The sequence below is a fragment of the Solanum pennellii genome, chromosome 6, assembly GCF_001406875.1.
Source record: "Solanum pennellii chromosome 6, SPENNV200".
NCBI classification, from domain to species: domain Eukaryota; kingdom Viridiplantae; phylum Streptophyta; class Magnoliopsida; order Solanales; family Solanaceae; genus Solanum; species Solanum pennellii.
Genome location: NC_028642.1, coordinates 54,213,274 through 54,240,571, shown reverse-complemented (window position 1 = coordinate 54,240,571; position 27,298 = coordinate 54,213,274). Strand labels below are relative to the sequence as shown.

At 33.9% G+C, this 27,298-nt stretch overlaps 4 protein-coding genes across 7 annotated transcripts; 1 reads left to right on the top strand and 3 right to left on the bottom strand.

Moving 5' to 3' along the window:
* The first annotated feature begins 765 nt into the window (after window positions 1-765).
* On the top strand, window positions 766-12,310 carry LOC107023222 (isochorismate synthase, chloroplastic). 4 transcript variants are annotated; one of them, XM_027917489.1, is made up of 16 exons: window positions 775-1,220; window positions 1,328-1,522; window positions 4,416-4,636; window positions 5,403-5,520; window positions 5,622-5,738; window positions 5,850-5,996; window positions 6,221-6,295; window positions 6,382-6,450; window positions 7,229-7,347; window positions 7,449-7,506; window positions 8,088-8,198; window positions 9,440-9,524; window positions 9,949-10,046; window positions 10,704-10,796; window positions 10,930-11,005; window positions 11,793-12,310. In XM_027917489.1, exons 1-16 carry the CDS (start codon window positions 936-938, stop codon window positions 11,861-11,863), a joined length of 1,938 nt encoding a protein of 645 aa, XP_027773290.1. In that variant the 5' UTR covers window positions 775-935; the 3' UTR covers window positions 11,864-12,310. The 4 variants fall into 4 exon arrangements, 3 of the variants coding, with proteins under 3 accessions (XP_027773290.1, XP_015079329.1, XP_015079330.1); XM_015223843.2 differs by having other exon boundaries at window positions 777-1,220; window positions 12,006-12,310; XM_015223844.2 differs by lacking the exon at window positions 11,793-12,310 and adding an exon at window positions 11,312-11,697 and having other exon boundaries at window positions 778-1,220.
* LOC107023224 (pectate lyase-like) lies at window positions 11,719-13,854 on the bottom strand. Its single transcript, XM_015223846.2, has 4 exons — window positions 13,516-13,854; window positions 12,703-13,354; window positions 12,346-12,588; window positions 11,719-12,202 (listed from the first exon to the last, which is right to left on the bottom strand). Exons 1-4 carry the CDS (start codon window positions 13,704-13,706, stop codon window positions 11,981-11,983), a joined length of 1,308 nt encoding a protein of 435 aa, XP_015079332.1. The 5' UTR covers window positions 13,707-13,854; the 3' UTR covers window positions 11,719-11,980.
* A 407-nt stretch (window positions 13,855-14,261) lies between these two features.
* LOC107023225 lies at window positions 14,262-18,110 on the bottom strand. The gene is made up of 2 exons (XM_015223847.2): window positions 16,761-18,110; window positions 14,262-14,786 (listed from the first exon to the last, which is right to left on the bottom strand). Exons 1-2 carry the CDS (start codon window positions 17,939-17,941, stop codon window positions 14,765-14,767), a joined length of 1,203 nt encoding a protein of 400 aa, XP_015079333.1. The 5' UTR covers window positions 17,942-18,110; the 3' UTR covers window positions 14,262-14,764.
* An 802-nt stretch (window positions 18,111-18,912) lies between these two features.
* On the bottom strand, window positions 18,913-25,529 carry LOC107023514 (delta-1-pyrroline-5-carboxylate dehydrogenase 12A1, mitochondrial). Its single transcript, XM_015224227.2, has 16 exons — window positions 25,303-25,529; window positions 24,431-24,510; window positions 24,016-24,119; window positions 23,740-23,807; window positions 23,548-23,605; window positions 23,311-23,424; window positions 22,870-22,953; window positions 22,441-22,545; window positions 22,059-22,172; window positions 21,588-21,719; window positions 21,402-21,491; window positions 21,156-21,245; window positions 20,535-20,744; window positions 20,343-20,453; window positions 19,354-19,433; window positions 18,913-19,266 (listed from the first exon to the last, which is right to left on the bottom strand). Exons 1-16 carry the CDS (start codon window positions 25,389-25,391, stop codon window positions 19,128-19,130), a joined length of 1,668 nt encoding a protein of 555 aa, XP_015079713.1. The 5' UTR covers window positions 25,392-25,529; the 3' UTR covers window positions 18,913-19,127.
* Window positions 25,530-27,298: the final 1,769 nt, after the last annotated feature.

The window sequence follows — 27,298 nt, the reverse complement described above, 5'->3', positions numbered from 1 at the left end:
TGAAAGTGTTTTGTCTGATAGTAAAACCTTATACGTGCATGCACTCTATTTACACTACAACTAGACAGTTTTATCTTAACAGTTGAAATTTGAAGTAACAGTATATCATTTATAATCATGGTTAAGCAATAAATGGATGTATGGAAGACAACTATCTTGTAATCATTGGCTTGGCTCATGAAAACAATTTTGATTCGGGATGTTTAAGAGCCCGTTTGGATTAGCTTAAAAGTTGGTCAAACTTGCTTTTAATTCCGTTTTTTACTTCTGGAAGTGTTCGGCAAATATGAAACATTATTTTAAAAGAAGTGTTTGACAAAGTAAAAAATGACTTAAAATAATTCAGAAACCAAACTAGGTCTCCCCCTACTCTTTTTTTTGACTTAAAAGTCATTTCAGTTTAACTTTTTATTTTTGATCTTAAAAGCTATTTTTATAAAGCCAATTCAAACGGGCTTTAACTCGCATTTTTATTTGTCTATATTTGACTTGATACATGTCTTGAGAAAGTAACTAATTAAAATTTTAAGTTTAGTATAACGCTTTTGGAATATATTAAATTCTATATTTTGAGAATTGGTTCTAGTAAATTTAACGAATCTTTGACGGACAAAATAATATGGATAGAGAGTATAAAGTAAAGGAGGGGATGGGTTGTCATAAGACGACAATAGAGTTCACACTCCTCCCATCTATTCGTGATCTAGGTGGACAAGTAAATATGAACAAAAAATATACAAAACAGAGGAAGAGATGAATTAAAGCAAGACCGCTATAAAGTTTTCACTCCTGCCATCTATGATTTTGATGAACAAGTAAATATAAACAAAGAACGTGTAAAGTAGAGGAAGAGATGAGATGGCACATGAGGACAATAGAGTTTTCACTCCTCCCATCTATTTGTGGTCTTGGAATTCAACTTTATAGCGGCTAAGATGTGTAATGGTGGCCCATTTCTTGCATCATCCGTGGCCAATAATAAACTTCTGCGTATACAAAAACCATACTTGTTTATTGGGTTTAATTTTGGGTGTACAAATTTTGGTTACATTCAAATTAAACAATATCAATTCCCAACTTCCATCTTAATGGCTGTAGGTGTAAGGCACTGCACCATAAGGTTCATGGAACTTGAATCATCATCACTAATGAAATGTTCGCTCTTGTCTTCACCTCTATATAGAAAGCAATCAGTTCACTTCTACAACTCTTCTACTCAAGTAAGATATAACGAATCGATTCTACAATTTGTGTGCTCTGTTTTTTTGGTGTCTTTTATCTTTTAACTTGTCGAATTATTGCTTATTTTGTAATTAAATTAAAACAGAGATATAATCAATGTTGTTCATTGTCGATGAATGGATGCCAAGGCGATTCAAGAGCTCCTATTGGAACCGTTGAAACTCGAACTTTGCCTGCAGTTTCTAGCCCTGCATTGGCCATGGAACGTCTCAATTCTGCCATCTCCGATATGATTAAGTCCGATCCTCCGCCTTACAATTCCGGCATTATTCGCCTTGAGGTAAATACCCCAATTTTATCTGTGTATTTTATCGCTCACGTTTATGTGCATCCATCAGAGGGAAACGGAACAGGATACTAATCATACTCCTTTTTTCTTTTGATTTTCTAACTATATTCATATCGACATTAATATCAGATTAAATCTAAATTCACAGTAAAACTTCTCAAAAAAACTTTCTACTGTAGAATTTAATTCGCGTTGAAAAATCATACTAATGATACCCCTTGGGTAGGAATCCTACACCGAAATTATCTAGTGTATATATGACACGTGGTTGGCTCAGATTGGCCTATAGAATTCCTGATCTTAGTCTTATCTACCTCCAAAAAAAACTGCTTCCAAAGTCCAAATGATTGATTTTCTACACTCTACCAATAATAGCTCATTAGGCTATATTTTATTAATAAAGTCTTATCTACTTCCTCTCTTTATTTTTTTAAAATAAGAGGTGCCTTAATTTTATGAAGATGATTTTAAAAATAAAAATATAGTGTTCAGAATTTGAATTAGGTGATGAACTTGAACCTCTTGGACTGTGCAGTAAAGTTTTATCTTATGTTTAGGAGAGTCAAAATTATATGCTAAAATTTTCAAGGAATTTTTTTTTGGCTCACTTTATGTGATATATTTTGCTTCGAGAATCAAATAATTAAATTTTGACTGTGAATTTGTGCATAAAATCTTTAAAAAACTAATTTTTTTTATATATTTGGAAACTACGTAAAAGTACTACAAGTTACAATGATTGACAATTTTAAATATTTGAAATAAGTATAAAAATTTTACGGTAAAAAAAAGAACTTGTTTGAATTCGAAATTCGAAAGATGTCATACTAATTGGGGTGGAAGGAATACCTTATATGTATAGTGTATTTTATTGCTGAGAGGTTCGGATGAACACCATCACCTAGATTTGCCTTCGATCAAGAAGACATTAATACAGTTCTTCCAATTTTACCCTTATTTAAACATGATAAGATAGTAAAAGGCCAAAGTCATATGCGGCCACTCAAACTTGTCCCCATTATTCATTTAGACACATCAACTAGACGTACTACCTATTGAACATTTCAACCATTCTGAATTTGAACCATTTGAACATTTTTTTGAGAATAAACAAAAAATAGAGGATGGGTGAAATACACTCGCGCTGACATGTCAATTTGACCAATTAAATAATGACATGTGTTATTTTTTAATTCAAAAAATTATTTAAACATTATATTATAAAGTAAAAAAAATAAAAAATTATTTTAAAAGTAAAAAAAATGAAAAAAAAAAGTAAAACTTAAACACCCACTTCCCTGCCTTCAACTGGAATCCAAAACATACATTTCCCTCTAACTCCATTAATGGCGACTCTCCCCTCCCTGTACAGTTCCATCTTTAACCCGACAATTTTTTTTTCATCAGTTTTTTTATTAATTATAACTTTTTACTTCATCTCGTTTTTTAGGTAGAGAAAGATGGGAAAAAATCTCTCCGAAAAATTTATAAATGAAACAAAATGCTAAAAATTTTGAAATAATTAGAATGGTGGGGGAAGAAGATAACCACTAATGCTAAAAAATTTGAAATCATTAGAATGGTGGGGGAAGAAGATAACCACTGGTGCATGGGTATGGGGAGTGGGGTGGAGTGGGGTGGGGTTGATAGAAATAGGGAAGAAGAAGACAACTGTTCTTCTTTTTTGTTAATTATTTTTTTTAAAATTAACTTAGGGGTATAAATTAAGAAAAAAAATAATATTACTTTTAATAAATTAACGCGCTCAAGGAAAGTGAATTACACGTTTTGCCATGTCAGCATTTTGTGCCTAATAGGAATGACTTTTGAACAAATAAAGTGTTCTATTGACACAAGGATTAGTTGAGGTGTCTAAATGCATTATGCGGACAACTTTGAGTGGCTGGAGATGACTTAGGCCATAGTAAAATGTATACTTTTTTACTTTCTAGGAATGAATAATTTCTTTAAGGGGTGTATTTATTTGAGCTAAAACTCCATCTATTTTTGAATGTTTCTTTTTAAGGAAAGGCTTGTTTTTTTATTTTTTTGGTATTTGACCAAGCTTTTAATAAAACAAATAAATATTTCAAAGAAATCATAGAACTTGTTTTTTTGAAAATTTTAAAAGGGAGCTTTTCTTTGTAATATTCTATAAATCAGAGGGGTATTTCAAATAGTCAAATGGGAAGTATTCTTCAACTTCAACCGTAATTCTTTGATTTCAAGTTATCAAAAGAAGTATAGAGGTGAGAACTTCTACATAGGAAAAACAAATAAAAAAGAAATGACTTTCAAAATTATGATCGAATATAAATGGCTAATCTAATATAGGCGAACGTGATTTTTATTGTTTAGACTAATCTTAAAAAAATGCTTTTTCCAAAAAAAAAGGTATATCTAACAAATATACTTTTTCAGATAACCTTATTTTACTAGTATAAATATTTATAATTTATTTTACATGAAGTTCAAAACCAATCCTCATTATCGCTTTCATAAGATAAAAATGAATTAGATATTTTTATCTTAATCCAGATAATTCATATAATCATCAAAAAAGTTTTTATTTTATTTAGCTTTTACTAGAGCAATAATCATATAAATAGGGATTAATGATATTTTGTTTTAAAATCATTTTAACTATCTATAATTATAATGTGTTGATCACTTTCCATTTTTGATGGTGTTTAAGAAATCAAACCTTTCCAAAAAAATTATAATTTAAAATTTTATAAACAAATGTAAACACTTAAAAATAAATTAATTGCGAAAATAATGTAAGATGAGACGGAGGAAGCAGTTGATATGCCATATGTACAATTTTGTTTGAAATACTGATTTTGATATCTGAAAAAATGATAACAAATTTGTGAAAATTCAGGTGCCAATTGAAGAGCAGATTGAAGCACTTGAGTGGCTTCATGCCCAGAACCATCTCCTCCTCCCTCGCTGCTTCTTCTCCGGTCGAAGAGTTGCTTCTGAAATGTGCATCAATGGAGCTTCTTCTCATTCTAAATTGGTCAGTGTAGCTGGTGTCGGTTCAGCTGTCTTCTTTACTCATTTACGTCCCTTCTCATTAGACGATTGGCGTGCTATAAGAAGGTAACTTCATGCCTGACTCCACTTCCTAAAATATGCACAATTCCCTTTTTTTTTTGTTTGCATTGTGCTCCCCAATGCATGCACAAATTTTGTTTTGTTTGTGCCCTAGCTTTGGGTTGGTGGTTTGCTTAGACTTGGGCAATACAATATTCCCCTCATGGCTAGCTTTTAAAGTCATGTGTATCAGAGCCAGGAACATCCTTGTTTGGGGTTCCGCTTCATGCTTCAGTTGGGTCTGGGTGTGATGGGATATCATTTTGATTTTTACTTTGTGTTGCCATATGATGTGAGTTGATGATTTCGCTAGGGCTAAGTTCATATTTGCTTAGCTTGTTTTATTTTTATAAGCATTACTGTGCATGGTTAATGATGTTTCATGCTATGTTAGTTTTACTAATTACAATTGAAAATTTGGAGCTGCTAAACTTCACGAATAATTATAAACTGGACTTGCTATGTAGTTTAATTTAGTATCATAATCAGATTGTTGGAGCTGCTAAACTTGACGAATAATTATAAACTCGACTTGCAATGTAGTTTAATTTAGTATCATAATCAGATTGTTGGAGCTGCTAAACTTCACAAATAATTATAACTGGACTTGAAATGTAGTTTAATTTAGTATCCTGATCAGATTGTGGGAGCTAAACCTCAGAAAAAAAGAGAACCAAGCATGCTTAAGGATTTTTTTTCAGCTTAGCAGAAGACTTTAGTTGAACTCATTGTTAATTTTCTGAACTATAGCATCGTTTTATCTCTGCCAAAGGTTCCTCTCCAAGAAATGTCCACTAATTCGTGCTTATGGGGCAATCCGATTTGATGCAACAGCCAATATAGCTTCTGAATGGAGTGCGTTTGGCTCATTTTATTTCATGGTTCCTCAGGTAAATGAATCGACTTTCATCTCTTCAGTGCTTGGGAGTCTTTTTGTTAGACATATCGCCTCTTGAATATAATCCATCCACTGCTAGATGCTAAATGATAGGTTGAGTTTGATGAGCTTGAAGGAAGTTCAATTATTGCTGCAACTATTGCATGGGACAATGCTGCCTCATGGACATACCAGAGGGCAATAGATGCACTTCAGGCCACAATATGGCAGGTCTCCCCTTCTCGCTTCATTTAATCATTTTGGTTTGGTTATTCTATTTTATTCTAATTTTTCTCCGTTCCTCATTAACTTTTCCTTTCAACTCCATGTTTATGAATGCAGCTTTCCTCCGTTCTTATAACAGTGCAGAAGAAAAATCCCCAATCGCATATACTTGCCAATACTCATGTGCCGGGTAAAGCGTCTTGGGACCATGCGGTTAAGCGTGCTTTGCAAATAATAAGCAGAAATGACCCTGTACTGATCAAGGTTGTCAACCGCTTGTGTTCTCTAATCACTTATGCTCTTCACCTTTGACCTTATATTATACCAAAATATTGTTGTTTTACTGTAAAATAAAGTACTCCTGCTTGTTATGGAGGACTACAGAAGTAGCCAAAGTAAAATGAGATAATCTGATGCACACTTTAAGATATAGGTTCATAAAAAATAAGTTTAGGTGGTTTTGACACACATACCTTTTCTTGGAACAGGTGGTACTTGCTCGTAGCACCAGAGTTGTGACAGCTGCAGATATTGATCCGCTAACATGGCTGGCTTGCTTAAAGGTGTTCATTACCCACCTTATTTTTTGAATACTTCACTAGCATATTATCTCTTACTTTTGATAAAATATAGAGGGTTAAGTTTGCAGGTTGAAGGAGAAAATGCATATCAGTTCTGTTTGCAACCTCCCCATTCGCCGGCATTCATTGGAAACACTGTAAGTCAGAAGACTTTCTCAATAACTAAATGGTGTCATGAAGCAATGTAAAAGGTGAAGTCCGTGTAGTCAGTTTTATGTTCTTCAATTGATAGATCACATCAATTCTTTGGTGTGCATCCTATCAAAGTAGTTGCTAGTTGCTCCAGGTGAAATGAAATTATTATCACATGAAGCAAATTACTTTTGAATTGTTATATATCGCAGCTTCTGTTATATCATCAAATATATAAAGAGTTATTTTGACCAAAAATAGAATTTCTGTGATGGTGTATCTGGTAAAAGTCAAAAAAGAAATATGTTAATTATGCTTAAACTTTAAAAATGTTCCAGTATGAAATCCTGAAGGTATGGCCTTTAATGTTGGAAGGTTCCAAGTCAAATTTCCTGACCAGTGGCCACTATCATTTTAAAGCCTGATCACAACCATTCCTAATGCGCTCAAGAATTTCAGAATAGACTCTTACTAAATATCTGACGACTGAGCTTTCTTAAAATTTGCTTTGACTACAGCTGTAGTAAATACACATGGCAAGTCTGGCTGATAATTTATACTGGTGACAGCTGGATTCTTGTGACGAATCATCTATAATAAATTGTAGTAATCAGAACCCATACCCACCCCCTTCTATTGATCCGAAGTATCAAGCTCACTTTTGAAACTCTCTAGTGCCAATTATTGCTGTGGTAGCAAAAACATCTGAATCTTTTGTACACTTATTAGAAACGGTGAGGACATAGAACAATTTTATTTATTACTTATGCTCTTTTTGAATAGCCAGAGCAGCTATTTCATCGGGACCGCCTCAGCATTTGTAGTGAGGCTTTAGCTGGAACACGGGCTAGGGGTGGATCAGAGCTTCTGGATCTTAATATAGAACATGATTTACTATCCAGGTTCATCTTTCTGCTTTATGTTCTATAAAAAGCACTAGGTCACTATTATACTCATTTTTTTATTGGTGTATTATTTACTATATTCTTATATTTTCTTACAGCGCTAAGGACCATAATGAGTTTGCTATAGTACGGGAGTGCATAAGAAGAAGATTGGAGGTAAGATTGGTTAAATGGTTTCTGAACAGAATCTTAAGAAATTTCATATGGGAAAAAGAAATTTTGAGATCTCTAATTGGGGGATTGCACTTGTTCATTTTAGTTTGGTGACATGTATATTTAATTTGACTTCTTAATAATTTTGATGTCAAACTTGAACTATTCCGGCCCTGGAATTTCTATAGTTCCTAATCCACTTTTAGGACAGGAATCCTTCATGTTGTATAAAACTAGTTGGAGCCTCTCTTAACATTATTTCGTTTCATAGGCTGTGTGTTCAAGCGTTATAATTGNGGAATATAATTGATTCCTACTCTCAAATCTGTTGCAGCACCAAGTTCAATTATTTTGAACGCGCAAAAACCTGCTTCAGAGAGACATTAATTACAACTTACAAGTACGCAACCAAACTCAACCATTGTGAATCAGGTGAGCACTTTGTTTTTCAAATAATATGTATATCCATATGCCTATGCAGTTTATGACAGAGCACTTTCAGTTGCTGATCTAAAACCTTGGTAGGATCAATTTGAACCTCAAGGTTTACTCATTTTTTTCCCTTGATTTATTTCGTTTCATAGGCTGTGTGTTCAAGCGTTATAATTGAACCAAAGAAAGCAATAAGAAAATTTACAAGAGTTCAACATCTTTACGCTCGATTGAGGGGGAGACTCCAGGCTGAAGATGATGAGGTAAGTCTTAACGTCTTCTATCCCATTCATTACTTACCGAGTTTTAGTTGATGCACGGCCTTATGAGACTCTTTAATGTAGACAGGGAAAGTTTGCATGATAGCCTTGTTTATGGTTTCTTCAAACTTTTGTTATACCCCCTGATTGGGACTGGTGGAGTTGGTTTTCATTGATCTTGAGGGTTATCGTATGTTTTATGAGAACCAAAACTGAATGAAGCATCTATTAGCATTTCAACCGACATTTTTCTTGAATTAGTTTATAATTACTCCCTTTAGTTGGCAAAAACTATAATTTTGAATCTCTATTATCCATAAAGATGTGGTGATGATATGTATAGATCATTTTATTGCTTCCTCTGTTCCTTCTATAAAGCACCACACTAAGCATCTACAGTTTTCCAGTTTAACTGTCCTTCAATGTCTTTAACTCCTGCTTTTGTTCTTTGTTAATAATCATAAGAATTTCGAAATCTCATTAAGCCATATTATAATGAAGAGACAGAATGTGTTTTGGAGAACCAAAACACGAAAATGATTGAAAAGAGCAACAGAATAGAGAATTGACTCAAACTCTTCTTCTACTGCTTCTTTGTTCCCTAAAACAAACCAAAAAAAACAAAACTGTCAACAACTCCATTGCACAATTGCTTTGTGAAAACTCGAATACTTGGCCTCCATCTCATTCATAAAAAGTTTCGCAACTCCATGAACCTTATGACAATCCACTTGCAGTTGCAACTTCCTTTGTTAAGAAGTTGGGCGTACAGAAAGAAATGAACAAGCAGGGACGTCATATTACACATGAAAACAGAATGATATTTTTTGAATTAGCAGTTGGCCGTTATTTTTCTTNGATGATGAGGTAAGTCTTAACGTCTTCTATCCCATTCATTACTTACCGAGTTTTAGTTGATGCAGGGCCTTATGAGACTCTTTAATGTAGACAGGGAAAGTTTGCATGATAGCCTTGTTTATGGTTTCTTCAAACTTTTGTTGTTCCCCCTGATTGGGACAGGTGGAGTTGGTTTTCATTGTTCTTGAGGGTTATCGTATGTTTTACGAGAACCAAAACTGAATGAAGCATCTATTAGCATTTCAACCGACATTCTTCTTGAATTAGTTCATAATTACTCCCTTTAGTTGGCAAAAACTATAATTTTGAATCTCTATTATCCATAAAGATGTGGTGATGATATGTATAGATCATTTTATTGCTTCTAAGCATCTACAGTTTTCCAGTTTAAGATATTGTCATCGGTGCACCCTACTCCAGCAGTTTGTGGGTATCCTACAGAAGATGCACGGGCTTTTATTTCAGAAACTGGTATGTGCTAGTTGGTATACCTTTGCATGTTTGACTTTATTCTTGAACTAGCTAGCTCTTTGTGCGCACCAATAATGATAGATAGCTACTTATCTTGGTTGAGAGATTAAAAAAAATGAAGAATGGGCGTAGGCTTTTGTAGCTAAAGGATCACTTTGTCCACTCATTATTGTAAACCCCCTTATGGAAAGCCAGATTCCTCTTGCTACAAAATGCTTATAGGTATCGGCCCTAGGCTTCCATATGAGGCCTGGACTCTGGTACTTGGAAATGCTGTGATTAGTCATACAATAAGCCTTTAATTGATGCGTAAGAGAGTATTATCATTTTATGCAATGTCTTCATACAGACAGAATAATCAACTCAATGGCTTCTTGAACCTTGTGTTCTGGTATATGAGTTCTAACCAGCTGATGTTTCCCAGAAATGTTTGACCGAGGAATGTATGCTGGTCCTGTTGGTTGGTTTGGAGGGGAAGAGAGTGAATTTGCTGTTGGAATAAGGTCGGCTTTGGTTGAAAAGGTGAGGTTAATACTTCATAGCACTTCACCTTCATTGTAGAGTACATCTCTTGCAACTTTGCAAAACTAGTTTGCATGCATTGCTCCACAGTATAGTAAGAATTTGCTGTTGGAATTTTTAAAATATAAGTATTAAAAGGCATATGATGAATATTTTTATGAGAGGCTAATTATTTAAGACTTAAGGTCTAACTGATCAACGAAAGAGGCTCATCCACATAAAAACTTGTATGATAGTTTAGTTCTCTGTCCAAATTTATTTTATTATTAAGTATCGATAAACTAGATATGTTTCATATTTTTAGTTACCTTTACCTCAAAAGATAAAGATTAGTTTCATGTTTATTATTTTATATGTTAGGGAAAAAACTAATATTATGTTCTAAACCAAATTTTATTGCACGCATATTTAATATATTCAAAATCTTACAAGATTAACATCAAATAATTTTTTTGTAACATTTATGGGATCAATTTATATGCTTCTGACTTCATTTTTAGAATTCCTTTTAGGAATCCAGCCTTACTTGACTTTGGCACTTACAACAGATCTGAGATTGGATATAGGCACAAAATGCATCATTTTGTTTACTTTCTGCATAAGCCTTTCCAGTGATACATATTTTATATATTGCTGCTGATGAAATGTAATAATTAGGGTCTTGGCGCACTAATTTATGCGGGAACTGGGATAGTGGAAGGAAGTGATTCATCTCTAGAATGGGAAGAGCTAGAGCTAAAGACTTCACAGGTATCCTTAACAATTCTTTTCTATGCTATTAGACATGTCTTTTATTATCTAGAGTGTGAAGAACTCCTCTACCGTCTGACAGCAATGACAACATAATCTTTTTTCTGCTGCATCTTTCTATCGTCTCCTGCAGTTCACCAAATTGATGAAACTTGAGGCACCTCTTTTGACTAGAGGACAAAGTAGGATTATCAATCAGAATCAGAAAGGTTTGTCATGCCTGCCGCATCGTATTTAGTAGACATTTGTGAGAAGGAGGGGGGGCGGGGGGAGAGGAGAGAGAGAAAATTATATTGCCATCTTTTCATATTCTTTGTACGCAAATATCATCAACCTGTCATATGCAATTTTGGGGATGCAAAACTAATCCAAATATTTAAGATTTTACTCATTGTTTTGGATAATTCATTTGCTTGATCACTTTGATTTTGCAACTTACAAGCTACTCTAATTATTTTTGGTGAGCAACTCTTTACAGATCTTACACTGATTGATTAACATTTTTGGCAATTTAGTGAGATGACATTTTCTTGGAGGAGAGATGACGTACGTCAATCATATGAAATAATACCGTTATCTTCAGCTTTTGATAGCAAATCAGACAATACGATTTAGCTTCCAGCTTTCGTTACCAAAATGCAAGAGAAATCAACACCCAAATTTTCATTCTTATTGTTTGTTCAATATTTATGTAATCAGTAGTTGCCTTAGCAAGCAATTATGCCCTTCCATTGACATAACACAAGAAGTAGAAAATTTGTATAAATGATTACCTTGTACAGATGTATATACTTTTTTTTGTTAGTGGAATATCTGATTCCAAAACTAGGGATATTGGTGACAAATTACAGAAACCTTCATGTTTGTGTTGTAGAAGAGCAATATCTATCTTTTACATGAACACCTTCTTATTCCTAATGTGTGATCATGAAAAATAGCTATATCACTTCACATTGGAGTTTTATTTGATTTGTCACTTTTTTACATTGATTGAAGGAAAAAGGACATTGTGTCAGGAATTTACAGAAGCACAGAGCATCAAAAACCTAAAAGTTTTTCCATCTTAGCTCACACTCATTCTCCCCTTCTACTTACCAGCATTGCATGTGAGAGGAGAAAGGGAGCAAACTGACTTTCTATAGTTTCAAGTCCTATTTCTATTCGTAACTTGGTGCAGACAAGCTCTAACAAGGCTTCCCCTCAATGCAGTTCAAAGAGCCTGAAAATCTTGTTAGCCTGCCTGCGTCTGATCCTGCCCTGGGGTGGATCATATCAGGACCCGTCGTGAATTTATGATTGGGATCTCCAGATTCCACGAAGAAGGCTCCGTTCATCATCAGATCTCCCTGTGATCTCCACACCCAATTCTTCCACACACTCTCAGGTGAATATTCCCTTTTGGTCACCTACAATAAAAGGTAAATGAGAATGAGCATGTATCTTCAACAAGAGTTAGTCAAGTGTAGTATTCTTGATTTGTTCATTCTTTTCATAAACACAAGATTGTGATGCGACCTTGTTGGTTATAGATATTTTTTATCTTGTTTACCTCTTTAGCATTAGGGTTAGGCGGGGCGATGAAACGATTGCCCTGGCTGAGGATGGTAGGTTGTTGACTACCACCAACGGCATACATTAGCCAGTGAGTATAGTCATTGTTGACAGCATGAACAAATCCCCATCTCACTCTTGGCATCCTCTGGATCAGCCCTTGGCCAAAGTGATTAAAAGCAAGTGTTATTTGTAGGATTGCGTCCTGTTTGAAGCTGTCACTTGCCCCAAACAACATAACCTAAACAAAAACATATTGCAGATATTAAAACATTCTGGTTGTTTGCAGTCTCTGGTAGAAAATGTTATCAGTATATAGAATTTAAGCATTAATCCAGTTTTGGAGCTAATTTACGTCATTATGATGGGTGAAATGGCAGTTGGAAATGGTAACAGCAGTTGAAGCCTGCACAGCATCAATGAGTCCATCGTCACAATTAGACATGGAAACATGATCAATCCAAATGTTTGTTGATCCATAGATTGAAATACCATCACCATCACTTTTTGTTCGAAAACCGTAATGATTGATCGAGTCTCTAATTAGTCCACCATTACCAGCCTTTATATCATGGATATGAAGACCATGAATAATCACATTGTTTATGTACTGTAACATCAAACTAGCACCACCAGTAATATGCACTTGTTGTCCTCTGGCATCAATTGTCTTGTCGCCTGTCATAATAAGTTCTTGGTTTAGCTTAATGACCATGTGATGTGCAAATATGATCCATAGTGGCCCTGGCTGAATGACTGCATGGCGCAGTGTCCCTTGCTTAGGATTCACCATATCGGTGTCCCCAGGGTCAGTTACTTCGTAGATTTTGCCACCTTTGCCACCAGTCGTATGATGACCAAATCCTAGAACACAATCTGCTAGCTTCTGGCGATTTTTAGCCCAATGTGGGTCACATCTCCAGCAACGATCAATAGGGTTAGTAGCCACACATGGACCATTGTACTTGTGCAAGTCCCTTCTTGTGCTATTGCTACCTTCTTCCGACCTTCAAATCAAAATAAGATGAAAATGTGAGGGTTGACTGTACCATGAAAAAACTTGCCTAGGTGAATCCTTTTACTAGTGTGTGTGTGTATATATTATATATATATTGATTATTGAATCTCATGGACGTGTAACTAGCAGCAAAAAGGTGTTCAAAAATACCTGTGAACATGTTTGTTGAAATTAGCTGCAACTTTTTCAGGATTAGGATTATAGGATTCTTTAGCATTTTTATTTGCTTGGGTGGCTCGAGTCCTCCACACCTCATCAAACTCTCCAATATTAGCCTCAATGCTAAAAAATAGTGTGCACAAAATTACAAAGAAACTCGACCTATTTATGAGAGTTACCATTTTTCAATTATAGGTAGCTATATTTGTAAGCACATTCTTCTCTCTCTTTACTTGAAATTTTTGTGAGTTTTTTGTTTAAATAAAAGTAAAAGGGAGAGGAAATGAGAATGAGAAACAATGAGGGAGAAGTGGGGAACCGTTTTCCCTCTTAACGGTCAACTGTTGGTCTACTGTTTTATCCAGAGATATTGGTTGGTGTTTACGTAATTTTCATGGATTTTTTTATTGGTAATTTATATATCACATCATATGAACAAGTGGAAGACAAAAATATATTTAAAACGTGAACTTCTTAATATTCTTGTTTTAGTGCATCTGTTTCACCGCAATCTGCGTTATTATATCCGAAAGAGAATATTTAGAGGAGCCATCAAGATTTTTTTGGAAAGAATTCGTCAAGGATAACAAAAATTTAGGTTAAAATATTACATGAAAGTGAAAGAAAATCTCAAAAACTATTTTGGGTTCATTTCTAAACAAAGTTTGTTTTTTTATGCCAGAGTTAAGTACATTTACCCCCCAAAAAAAATCAAGGTGCTTGGATTTACACATGTATTAAGAAAAGAATTAGCAATGACCAAGTTAATTAAAATCTACTGCAAAAACTAGTTTACAAATTGTCACCATGTCAGTTGTCAACTGCAAACATGCATTCCAAAACGACAAAAAGGAAGCACGCTTTTTTTCGTTCTATTGAGTTTTTTCAATGCTATTTTTTTAAAACTAATCAAAACAATATCCAAAGAGTCATAATCTAATCGAATGATATACTCTTAACTAGGCTTAGAGTACAGAAAACATGGGCTTGGACACTTGCCCAATAAATATATTATCGCGTATGCTTTAAACAAATGAAAAGGCATGTCTGCATTCTTTCTGTGTCTCGTGTTGCAAAGCCAAGAGAATGGAAGAGCTCTGAATCAGTTTACTCATAACAAATGCAATCAACACCATAGGTCTCATTCACCCATTAGTCCAATAGAATGAGACGCGGTTGATCTTGTCAGACTCTCCAACTGCATATTAAAGCATAAACTGAAAACCAGGAGATATCAACCTCATGCTGCATCGCCAGCCACACTGTAACATACATGAGTATCAAAGAACTGCATTATATCTAGAGAACTAACGAGCCAAAAGAATTGAGCAATAGAGTTATGCTTCATAATTTAAACAAGTGAAGGCATTCTTATGTAATTCACTGTTTGTCAATATCATGCGACCCCTTGGTAGGATGATTGGGTAAAAATAAGATAATGAACATAAAAAGATTTATCCTATTGATATATTGACGAGAGTCACACAGGAATAAATTTTTAGCATGACCAGAAAGACGAGATACCTATTTGCATAAATAGGGATCTTGATAATGTCAAAACATTACTTGTATAACTAATAGAATAGTCAATAGAGTTTAGCTTCACTGAAACTTCAAAACTGAATTTAATTTGAAATAATGCATAAACTTGTCAACAGGAGAAAGAAAGGAAATCTACCCAAACACATAAGCTCAAAATAGCCATGAAAAAATTAACAGTCAATATTCTATTACCTATAAATTTACGATACAATAATAACGTGAATAGTCACAGCTTTCATTCCCACAGAGGGGAAAGAGACTAAACCAACAATAGCCAAATTACCAAACCCAACTGCAAAAGCACAAGTCTGTTTCATCTTCCATTTCACCACCTTCCATCAATATTATTCGTTTAGACCAAGTGTTAATACATATGGGGATGCACAGGAGGACACTTTACCTGGTGGTGGCCTAAAATAAATATTGGTGGTACTTCCAAGCAGCACAGGCGAAAAAAGAGTTAACACAGAGGGAGGAAGGGGAGATGGTGATATTTGATAAGAGGAATGTCAACAGACATAACGATGGCTGTATTACAAGAGCTAAGCAGGCATATCTAAGTTGCTAGCAATAGTGGTTCCAGATTATATTTGATTGTCTTGATAGTACGATTACATAAAGTGATTGGTTGTTGACTAACATTGCAGAATGGGGCTCTCCGGCATAGGCATTTCCCCTCCATTAATTTTTTTTTTTTTTTTGAAAATGGTAACTTTAATTCCCCTCCATTAATTGGAAAAGGAAGAAAATTGGAATTTCAAGGTACTCCAGTATAATTCCAAGGTACTCCAGTATGTTATATACTTTAGAAGGATGGATAATTTCTCGACAACCTATAATTCATCAAATAAATAACCAAGAAATCCACGAGCACTATCGGCACACAGCTCCAAACTCAGAGATAGTGGGCCCACCCCTCTATCTTTTTCCACTTGAGTACCATACTTTATGCTCGCAAAAAAGGTCTCACACATGTGACTTGCACCTATTCCACGAAATAACACATATAACTTATTGCGCTCTTACCAATAGACCAAAACCCTAAGGCGCAAGTACATTACATACCATTGTGGTTCTATTTACTTTGGGTTGCATTTGAATTGCACGCATGCCCTATCTCTATCATACTCACTAATCTGTGTGATTCAATATGTCTACAGACAGTTCCAGATTCAAGTTCACATCATCCAAAGATTAGCAATTTCACCACTAAGCTATTCAATATCTATGAATGGTCAAGTTCTCAAAGATTAGCAATTTTACCATATTTCCGAGCTATTCAATGTCTATGAATGGTCAAGTTCACATCATCCAAATATTAGCAATTTTACCACCTTTCCAAGCAATTCAATACCTATGAATGGACCAGAAACCACATCCAATATACCATGTTCTCTTTTTTGATTACTAAGTGAAACAGATGCTTTAGCAGCAACAACTAATATTAACGCTATGTGATGTGAGTTTGCTACACAAATTTAAGAACGTAAAAACAGGTATACAGACCATTGCACATCCTCCTGGAAAAATGAACTTAGAGATACGTTTAATACTTAAAGCTACTTTAGGACATTCCTAAAAATAAACTTTGGGATAACACAGATCAAATTTAAGAATTAATTCCACGAAGAACATAGAACAAGAAAAATAAGTGATAATACAACAAGTTTCAAGTTTCAAGTTCAATCACAAACCTTTGTGTTTTGCTTTTCAATGCCTCGGTCACATTTGACAAGATGCCGCATATTTTTGCTTCTGCAGTTAAAGAATTGACTACTTCTTCTAAAGATTTCAATTCCTCGTGAAACTCTTTATGTAAAACCAAAGAGGAGAAATGCTCATCAACAACCAAACCAATGCACTTGGCTATGTCCTCGAGTGAAGGAACCCATTCACAAGCCTTCAACCCCAATTCAACTGGTGCCTTAGGACAAGGACACACCTGAGGAAACCTCTCATATTTATTCAACCACTTTTGCAAGTACCGAATCATAACCATTATCTCTGAACCAGTTAATTTACTAATACAAGCACCCATAATAACTTCATCAACATTCCTCGACGCAAGTAAATAATGCAAACACATTTCAGAAACTGAGAACCCATCATGTGCTAGCATAAGCAATAATGAAGCATCCCTAGCTATATCCATCCTAACCGGACCGAGGCTCACATCCTTTGCCTTCTCAATTGCAGACATTGCTTGACTCTCCCATTCCCTCCTCACATTAATCAAAGTACCATCCCCATTTTTCGAAAGGGAGAGAAAATACTTCAGCACACACATCATATCATAAGTTTGAATATCTAATACATGTTTTACACACAAAACAACCAGCCAAGATTGCTTCTTTTCAATTAGGTTGTTTATCAAACTTGATATGCCTGAATGATCAACAATCCCATTAACAATCATACTCTCCAAGATCTCCCAAGTCTCTAAAACAACACAAGCCTCTAACACCAAACCCTTGACATCTCTACCCATAAAACTACCCAGCTTTTCAATCATTTTTACAATATTACCCTCATCCACCCTATCAGGACTAACTGAAATCCCAAATATATCCCAGATTCCCTTCATATAGGAAACCAACACCTCAAAGAATTCGTCTTTATTGAACGTGTTAGGGTTTTTCATCATCTTCTTCAATTTTTTGAAGAATTTTTGTCCTGACTCCATCACTTCAGCATCAGTCGATAAAAGGCTCCACCCAGTTCCTCGCTTGAGTAGCGAAATATCATCGTTATCCTCCTTTTCGGGTTTAAGTTGAAGCAAAACTGGTTCGGAGTTGAGAAGAATAGTGAAATCACCATCGGAAGTGGTTGAGGAATTTTCAATGGAAGCTTTAGTGATAACTTCCAGCAAAGACATTGAGAAAAATGGATACTTTCTTAGACTGTAGAGAGGAAATTGCTGAGCAGAGAAGGATAACAACGAGGTTGTTCAGAAAGGGCGGAGGAGAACGGAGAGAGAGGCAACGGCGGCTCTAGGGTAAGGCAGGGAAGCACTTCACAACAAAACAAAGTACTGTTTTATGGGGAAAACAGAATATATATACTCGAAGGTATAGTTATAGTTAAAGAAATTAAATTTAAAAAAAAGTATAGTTAAGGTAGACATTTTCTCACATATTACTCATGTTATAAATGTTTTTAAAAAAGGTGAGAATACATTGTTTGTTTTATTTATTTTTTAACAAAAAATTGGATTAGATAAGGAAGATGTTTATATCAATTTAATATATGCACGCTATGTGTTTAAATTTACGGATCATTTTACTCAATCTCAATTAATTAAATCACATAATAATGACTTTTGATATAAACATATGGTACAGGTAAGTTTTTTTCGACAATCTACCTATCATATAAGTTTTTTCCGACAATCTACCTATTCATTCCGACAATTTACCTATCATATATTCATTCTAAATTGTAAAGTTAAAAGAAAAATAAAGTATATTTCTCTTTTTCCATGTAATATTATAATATATATAATTATTATTAATACAGAGTTGGACAATATATTTAGACTGAATTGAACCTTCAAAGTTTCAGCATCATTACCACCTAAACCTGATTATTGTACGATTGAAAACAATATCATATTCGTTAGTGAATGTATGATTGCCAATTTTTGTTTTTGTTACTTTTATAATTATATGTAAAAAATCAATTTGGCTAAAAAGTTATTTTCGATAGATCATTGTAAAAGGAAGTAGTTAAAACGGGATACTAGGATCATGCTCATCTACAGACTACAAGCAAAAATCCATCCATTGGCGATTTTGAGTTTTAAGAACTTGAACTAGAGAGGGGCAACGAGATTCGAGTGAGAGCAAATTATCCGAAATAACTAGCTTATTTATTAGATATATAATATAAGCTGGCTGCTCATATGTCTGCACAAACATATGCACTCAAATAGCATTCCAATTGATTTTGTGTTAACCAAACTAATCCTTCCATTATCCACAACTGGATTCTCTCCAAGGAGTCCTCATGTTAGGCTCTTTGAACGCGATCCTCGAGTGCTTTGAGTGGTAGCAGTTGGTTCCTCAAGTAGATGAAGGAACTCTCCATCCTAGTGGCATGGGACCAACATCATAGATGATTTCTCTGTGGCAAGACCATACAAGTTTAATAGCTTCTGGAGTACCTATTCCGGCTCCTCTGGGGTCCCCGGCAGGACCAAACCTACATTATGGGCATTGTTTAGGAGAGTTAATAAGCTAAATAGGTGTATTTACAATCACAAATAGAAGATGATAAGATGTTGCTGACCAGTGATTCTGTGGAGCCCCTGTTGTTCTTGCTCTCAATCCAGCATAAGTGGTTCCATTAACTGAATTTCCAATCACTTTCTGAAAAGGGAATTTCACAATTGAAATAACTACATAATCATGTACATATAGGTATAGCTAATAAAAGCTTTTCAAATCTCAAGTCTTTTCTTTTCTCTCGTTTTTTTCTTTTCGTGACAGAAATGCCATCCATCTTAACAACAAAGCATAGCAACTTTTTCAAGCACAATATCTTCATCACTCAATGCTAAATTCTAAGTTCTAAATGATGCAAACAATTCAGTAAGTCAAAATGTATTGTAAAGGTTTTAAGTTCCCAAGTGTGAATCTAAACTTCTTTTGTTCAACGTGCCTTAATGTTATATACAGAAACTAATCTAAACAGCAGATTAGACAAAATTGATGGAGGTGATTCAGCCCTGAACCCCTGGCTAGTATAACGTGTAGCAATCTATAGTTTGATTTTCTCCGGTACTGTGTCCTGATTCTACTTAGGACTATCCGAACTTTTTTATCTTCCTGAACTTTAAGATATATAGATACGAGACTAGCGAAATTTCATCTCTTTCCCTTCTCTGTGGCTCTTCAATTCTACAATAAGGTAAAATAGCAAACAGCATTACTACAAATGCTTCATGTAAGTTAACAGTGAACATTACACCTCTCTTCTCACCTTCCTTCCCTCCTCCTACACCGACTTTTGGGACATAATAGAAAATTCAACAGTTTTGATCTAAAAATTTTCTTCGGTAGGGAACGACAACTAATTTGGCATTGGCATCTTTCGTGCTGTTATTGCCTTTTCTATTCTAGATTCATCCGATGAAGTACAAAAAATAAGTTTATGTACAAATTCTGGATGCTTTCTAGAGAAAGAATTCGAGATATTTTCTGCTAGTTGCACGTGAAACATTTTAAGTTGTATATAGAGCAACAGATATTTCAATAGAAACGGGAACATTTTCTTACTTGCAGGAACAATATATCATTGGAAACCACAGCAGCTGTTAAATGTGCATGCATCTTTTCAAGGGCGTCGAGGACCAGTGGAAGCTGATTATCTTTGTACTCAGTCACAACCTAGGGGAAAAAAACAGCAAGATTTGATCAATCAGCGAGAAAATTACCCAACTTGACATTTAATTCAGAATATTCAATTACCTGGAATGGCCCAAAAATCTCTTTGGTCACGAGAGGATAATGTTCATCTTTGAGTATTTCTTCAAGAGGTACAAAAATAGCAGTGGGCTTAATGGCTCCATAAATTTTTGGGATCGAATGGTTCTGTAAGGCTTCACCACCAAAGAGCAATCTCGATCCAGGTATCTGAAGTAATTTCTTCGCATGATCCAGCATTGTTTCAGTTGTAACCTGCAGGAGCAAGACATAACAATTATGGCCAGGAATTTCTGACAAGATTGTTGGCATTACTTGACAATGTACTACAAAGAATGCGTAATTCAAGAAAGAAAATAACGGAGAAATCATGTTAACAAAAGGTGAGCTCCTCCTTTATTATAAATATTCTGTTTATATCACACAGAGTCCCAGATTTAACATATTCAGACAGACTCCCGAGGAAACTTCTGCACTTGTTTGAGTGAATAATATTCTTAACATCAAAAAGACTATCCAAAATAGATTCAAATTCAACGTATCAATACTTTCGAACTTCTAGTAAATTGTATCTATTGTCAGTCTAGCACTCCAGAATCTAGATTCTAGATCATCAAATGATGGACACAGAATCTCCAAGTTAACATTAGCATTAGGTATTCTTACCGTAAGGACAGGACCAATAGTTAAATCATCTAACTTTCTTCTTGCAGCAAGCTCGGTCATTTTGTCTAAGAGAGAACTTTTACTCCAATTCTGCACCAAAATTAAAATGGTTAGAAAAGAGAGTTCTTTGAACGAAATTCAATGAAACCATATTACATTACTTTTTCCAAAGCTTATATAAACCACATAGAATTTGTATCTCAAAACATTTAACTTCCATGAAGAAAATAGAAGGACTAAGCACACCTCATGCATGAACAATATTGATTCAGCTGAACACTTCTGACCACTACATGCATATGCATCTTGGTCACAAACCCATGCAACGTAATCCACCTGTCAAAAGCCAACAATCACAATGAGTAAATAAAAAATCTTAAAAAGAGCCTCTCCAAAATGCAATGAAGTCTGTCGATAACAGATTATGTAAACCTCATTGACATCAGGCCCAAGGATCTTCCAGTCGAATCCAGCATCTTCTAGTTTGACTCGACCGCTTAGGTCATCAGCTAACTTCTCTGCCACTCTTGAGCTACCTGTGAAGAGAGTCATGCGTGGTTTTGCCTAACGACACAATACGAAAGAGAACTATGTCAGGAAATAGGAATATTATCTTTAGTAGTTGGAAAAGTTGGTTAGAAAGAATCCGACAATCATTATAGACTATAGAAAGTTAATAACTCCATATTAGTGTGAAACGCCAACAATTCAACGAAGAAAATAGATTAAATTATTCTTGGGATTCCTGAATCAGTTTAACTTGGTTGAAATTAAGGTTATTTGCACATAACATGAGGACAACAAATTTTAATAGGATGGGAAGTTTTTGGACTAAAATTTGTAATTTTCAGTTGCCAATTCTTGTTCATAAGTGGCCAAAGGAGTCTAGTTTTAGAAATTAACCTCCACGAGTAGCTTGTTCATTGTCTTTCCATCTGAGTTTATGAAATCCACATCATCCACAGGTAACCCACACTCATGAAGTAGTCGAAGCATTTGTTCCATAACAATGCATACCTAACCAACAATGCAGGTCGAATTATAAAAAGCACACTGGAAAAATATTTAGAGTTATTAACAGGAAAAAATAAACTAAACTAGGAACAAAATCTTCCAATTATCTGCACATTTTGTTAATTTGACAAAAAAAGCAAGGAGTTTGAAAAAGTCAATTAGCAAATTTTTCTTCTTTGATATATGATAGACAAGTTTGTTTCTTAGCTGGACCTTGTCCAATAAGTGAATTTGCACATGGAAGAGTCTACAAAAATTTGCACAACCTTACCTTGCTATCAACTTTAAGTACTGGCTTATTTCCCATATACAACGCTCCCATCAGCTGAAGCAAAGGAATCTCCAAAGGAAAATTAAAGGGAGCAATAACCGCCACCTATAAAATATAAAGTTAAAACTTGGGTAGTGTGAGAAATTTTAATAATTGAAATAAAAAATATTATTCAATCGCATAAGGAAGTCACAACAGGAAAACGTAAGAAACAACTTATGTTCTGTTAATTTACCACTTTGAGCACTATGGCCAAAAGCTTAACACCACTGAAATAGTGAAGAATTTATTTTCCCCCGAAGCTAAGTGATTTTAGTTACATAACTAAACCTTCAGATCTCAGTTTCAACATGAAAGATTGTATCATAGGACTTCTTTGTTAACACGTTCCATTAAATATAGTCAACAACGGAAAGAACGGTGCCTTACAGGTCCATAAGGCCATCGGAAACCATGGCTCTGCTGCCCCAGATGATTTCCTGGTACTGCAAAAGATCTAGCTAGAAAGCGAACCTGCCAAATAAAATCAAGAGTTCAGCATTGGATCGGACAGTCATGTACTCATGTTAAAGAAAATGGAGAAAAGATTCCCGTGTGAAATAAGTCCTTGTTCCCGAAACTGAAATCTATTAAGCTTTCAAATATTTCAGTGTCAAATAAGCTACTAACAGTAAACAGAACAGCAAAAGGAAAAAAGAAACAACCAATCAGTAGACACAAAATTGTTGAAATAACATAAAAGCAGCAAAAAAATCACATGGATGTGAAAGATATGCTGCTGAATTCTTGCGCCACGATTTAAAACACATCTTTTTCTTAGCTAGTCCCTGTATAACGTTGAACATACAAGGTAATAGGTTTAGAATCTACCTGATCACCACAGAAATTTTCCAGAAATTTCTGCGTCACGAGAACTTCAACAAGAGCTTGTTGGTAACTCTTAGGAGACACCCGTTGTATTAGCTTAGCAAAGAAATCAGAAACCTGTAAGACCCAAAAAGAAAAAGAGAAGAAAAACATTAAGATATAAGAATTAATTATGAATATCATAAACTATTAGTCAAAAAGGTTACGGAACATCAGCATCCTAGCTTGAATATATATTACCTCAGGCAAGCCAAGCACATGAGCTGCTTTTGTAGATACGTGTCCTAACATTAAGTACCTGCGAAAAGCGGTGTCATTCAGATAAATTTCCTTAAGTCCTCATATCTTCCTTTGGAGAAAAATTCATAAGACATTAAATGCTCATCTAGACAACTTCAAAAAAAAAAAAGACCAAAAACATTAAAAGCATACCTTTCTGGTGCTTTGAATGGATTATGTAGACCATGTTTCGGGCACTTGGACAAGCTCTCCACAAACGGCTGCACACCCAGCAATAGGACTTATAGAACCATGACAATCTTTGATGTTAAAGAATTCATACTAGAAGGGAAAAGTCCTTATGCGACTGAACTAGAGTTGGTCATAAAGTAACAAGTTAACTGTACAGAATAAACAGACTCTACTGTCGAAAGACTCATCTGGAAAGATACAGTGCAAAGAATTATGATGCATCCAAATTATATATACCTGCAGTTCTGATTCATTTACTTCTGCAACTTTAATGAACGGTTGCCCATTCAAGGGATCCAATATTGTATTCCAACTAGAAGATTTTGTCCACTTGCCCTGCACTGGAGGGATGAAAATCACTAGTCAACTAGATGTAGCAGTAAACTAGAGCAATGACCAGAGCTAGCTTCTCCTTTTTTTATAGGAGAAACACACTTGAATCTGGTCGAAAGAAAAGTGGTGTACGGAAGTGATGTATTACTTCAATATCAATTGCTAACACGCATATGGTATACAGGGAGATTAACATCATTCAAACTTACAAAATTATCTAAAGTCTATACAGTATATCACATCTATTCCTAGGCAAACGTTGGAAAACTGCATATTAATGACCAATTTCAGCAGCTAGTCGTTATGTACATGTACATACCCAAGTTGTGAACTTCAGCAGGTTGAGAGCCTGATACTTCTTCAGCTTTTACAGTAGCAAAAGACAAAGTATGGTTTGATCTGCATTATGAAAGATTAAATCACAATGTGTGAATGACTCTAAAACAACACCGTCCATGCTTGGTCCATACACGTCAATTGATTATCTCAAAACAGCAGGTTGAGACTACCCAGAACCGTAATTCAGTAGAAAAAAAAATACTAGTTAAGCAGCATTTCCACTGATAACAAGTCCATATCATGATAATGTAGATGCCCAATAAGGAAGAATCAAATACAAGAACTCATCCATCCATAACATAAAAAAGACGACATTTTTCGTTTTGAATCCTTAGGGAATAAAATCTTAATAGCCAAAATAGTAGCACTAACTAAAAAAGATGAAAGGAACTTCAGGTTCTATTAAAACAATTGGTTTAGAAAAGAAAAAAAGATAGTCACACAACACATTGCTAGTCTCAAGCCCAGATTAAGGACGATATAATGAACCTTCGTAAAAATTACCAACGGATGGACTGGAATGAACAGAATTTAAACTAATAATTTCCAAAATGGTGTTTTTAAAAAACTAAAGCTTAAATTTTATCGAAAACAACGTCTCAACCGCCACAAAGATAGGGTAAAGTTCCTGTGCACAAAATTTATCAAAAGACTAGAATAATCAAATTGCAAACGCTTCTAAAGAACAATTTTAACCTATTAAAAATGATTCCTTCAAAACACCATTACATTATTGTAACAAAACAACTAAAATTATACTGAAATTAGGTGGCGATCGCTTTACTAAATTATTAAACCTAGATTATTTACAGAGCTTTTATTACTGAAAATGATGAGAATAAATAAGAATACCTAGTAGAATCGAATAAAGTGATCCAATTGAGATGACTAGAAGAAGCTCTCTTCTTCAATTGCCTGTATGCGGAAAGTCGATACATCATTCTGTTCCAAACTTTTCGATGACACTTCACCTAGGTTAAAAGATTTTTTTAATTTATAGATACTCTGATTCTCTACTTAAGATTTATAAGGAAAATAATATATATGATTTGATGTTTCCTATTATATCTTCAATAAAATATAAGTAAGATATTAAAAATAAGCATAATCCACAAATTCATCTTCTTAACTTGGTCTTATGGATACAAATTGTCATCTAGAAATTTAGGTTGATACGTGTGTTTAATTATTTAAATTTATATAAAATTAAAAAAAATATTTGTATAAATCTAAAATTTGAGGCATAAATATAAAATAAGTTTGAATTTGAAAAAGATCGAATTAATTTGATTGATACGAAGTTTTAAAAAGAATATATAAAATTTAATTTTATAATTTTAAATTAAAGTTATTTAAAAAATATTAAAATATATTTTAATTTTATAATTTTAAATATAATATGTGAAAAATTAAAATTTAAGTATTGCTAAATAAAGAAATAAAAGTTTTTTCTTTAAATATAGTACGTAAAAAAATATTATTCATTTTATAGGGAGCGAGTAAAAATAAACGGAATTAAACAGTAGACTCCGATAAAATTGAAGTGTCACTGACTCAGTTTTGTTTGTTTGTTTGTGTGTGCTGTTTCATTTCCAAAATTCCAAATAATAAATAACCACGTGTGAGTGAGTCAGAGGTAGTTGCGTAAATCACTTCGAACCGTTGATTTTGTCTTCAGTTTTTTTATTTATTTGTATTTCTTAAAAAGCATTAATTATGAATAAACATTACGTGTTTAGATTTCATTTGATGGAAAAATATTTAAATTAATTTTCAAAATGAATTACATTAAGCACCCCATTAGGTTACTTAGTACTAAGTACTAGAAGAAATAATTGATGGAAAAAAATTATCCGAGTGTTTATATCAAGTTAATATATTTTTTATTATTATGTGATTTAATAAAATAAAATTAATTGTAAATTTAAATACATGACGTGCATGTATTGATTTGGTATAAACACCCGGTAGGAGTAAGTTTTACTCTCATGGTTCATTTATTATATATGGTATTATTTAGTAGTATGTTTGGTAGGAGTTTAGGTCTATGTATTACTAAATGGTATTACATGGTATTATATAATGTATTACTAATATCTTCCATTTGGAAGTATATTTATAATACATAGGATATAATATCATGGGATATGTCTATATAAAGATAAAAATATATCTCAAATCATTTGAATTATTTTGTTTGTTTTCTTGATTTTATGTTTTATATTTATACTAGTCAATTTATCTAAATAGATTAGCATACAAATTAATTATAAAATTGCATATATATTAAAACTACAACTTCCAATTTAAGTGTATACACGTGTTGATAAACTAGATAGTTAAAAAGTATATTTATACAAGTTTTGCTATTAGTGATCGTTTGATATGCAAACTATTACTGTAACATTATAATCAGGAAATAATAATCTATAGACTAATTTATCTCACATGAAAAATGAGATAAAATAATTTCAAGTGGGATGATATACAATGAGGTATTCAAAAATCAGTTTAGAATTAGAATCATACTTATATTTGGTTGATGGTATAAAATTATATTGTTACACACCTTTGTACTTGTAAAATAAAATAAACATCGTGATGAATGAATTCGAGTTTGGTCAAAAAATAAATAAATTTGAGTATAAGTTATTGGGCTTATGGGCTTGAACACTGTCGGGCCATAAAAACCAAAGCATATGGATTAGTAGTAGTACTTCTACGCAAGTACTCAATAATTTACAGAATTTTTGGCTAATTGTCCATTTTTAGGACAATTATTTAGTAAATGATTGTTTTTTTGTAACTTAAAAACATTTTAGATCACAATTTAAAGAATATTTTGAAC

Bases quoted from the DNA above. Each gene is read 5' to 3' on its own strand.
- LOC107023225 (XM_015223847.2), bottom strand. From the start codon at position 17,941: ATGTCTTTGCTGGAAGTTATCACTAAAGCTTCCATTGAAAATTCCTCA. The intron at 14,787-16,760 runs GTTTGTGATTGA...TGTATGTTACAG, and splicing joins TTGAAAAGCAAAACACAAAG to TGTGGCTGGCGATGCAGCAT.
- LOC107023222 (XM_027917489.1), top strand. From the start codon at position 936: ATGTGTAATGGTGGCCCATTTCTTGCATCATCCGTGGCCAATAATAAA. The intron at 1,221-1,327 runs GTAAGATATAAC...AAATTAAAACAG, and splicing joins TCTACAACTCTTCTACTCAA to AGATATAATCAATGTTGTTC. The intron at 10,047-10,703 runs GTGAGGTTAATA...TGTAATAATTAG, and splicing joins GGTCGGCTTTGGTTGAAAAG to GGTCTTGGCGCACTAATTTA.
- LOC107023224 (XM_015223846.2), bottom strand. From the start codon at position 13,706: ATGGTAACTCTCATAAATAGGTCGAGTTTCTTTGTAATTTTGTGCACA. The intron at 12,589-12,702 runs GTAAATTAGCTC...GTTTTTGTTTAG, and splicing joins ATTTCACCCATCATAATGAC to GTTATGTTGTTTGGGGCAAG. The intron at 12,203-12,345 runs GTAAACAAGATA...CTTTTATTGTAG, and splicing joins CTAACCCTAATGCTAAAGAG to GTGACCAAAAGGGAATATTC.
- LOC107023514 (XM_015224227.2), bottom strand. From the start codon at position 25,391: ATGATGTATCGACTTTCCGCATACAGGCAATTGAAGAAGAGAGCTTCT. The intron at 21,492-21,587 runs GTTTACATAATC...GGCTTTTGACAG, and splicing joins TTGGGCCTGATGTCAATGAG to GTGGATTACGTTGCATGGGT. The intron at 19,267-19,353 runs GTCAGCAACATC...CCCATAATGTAG, and splicing joins GGGGCTCCACAGAATCACTG to GTTTGGTCCTGCCGGGGACC.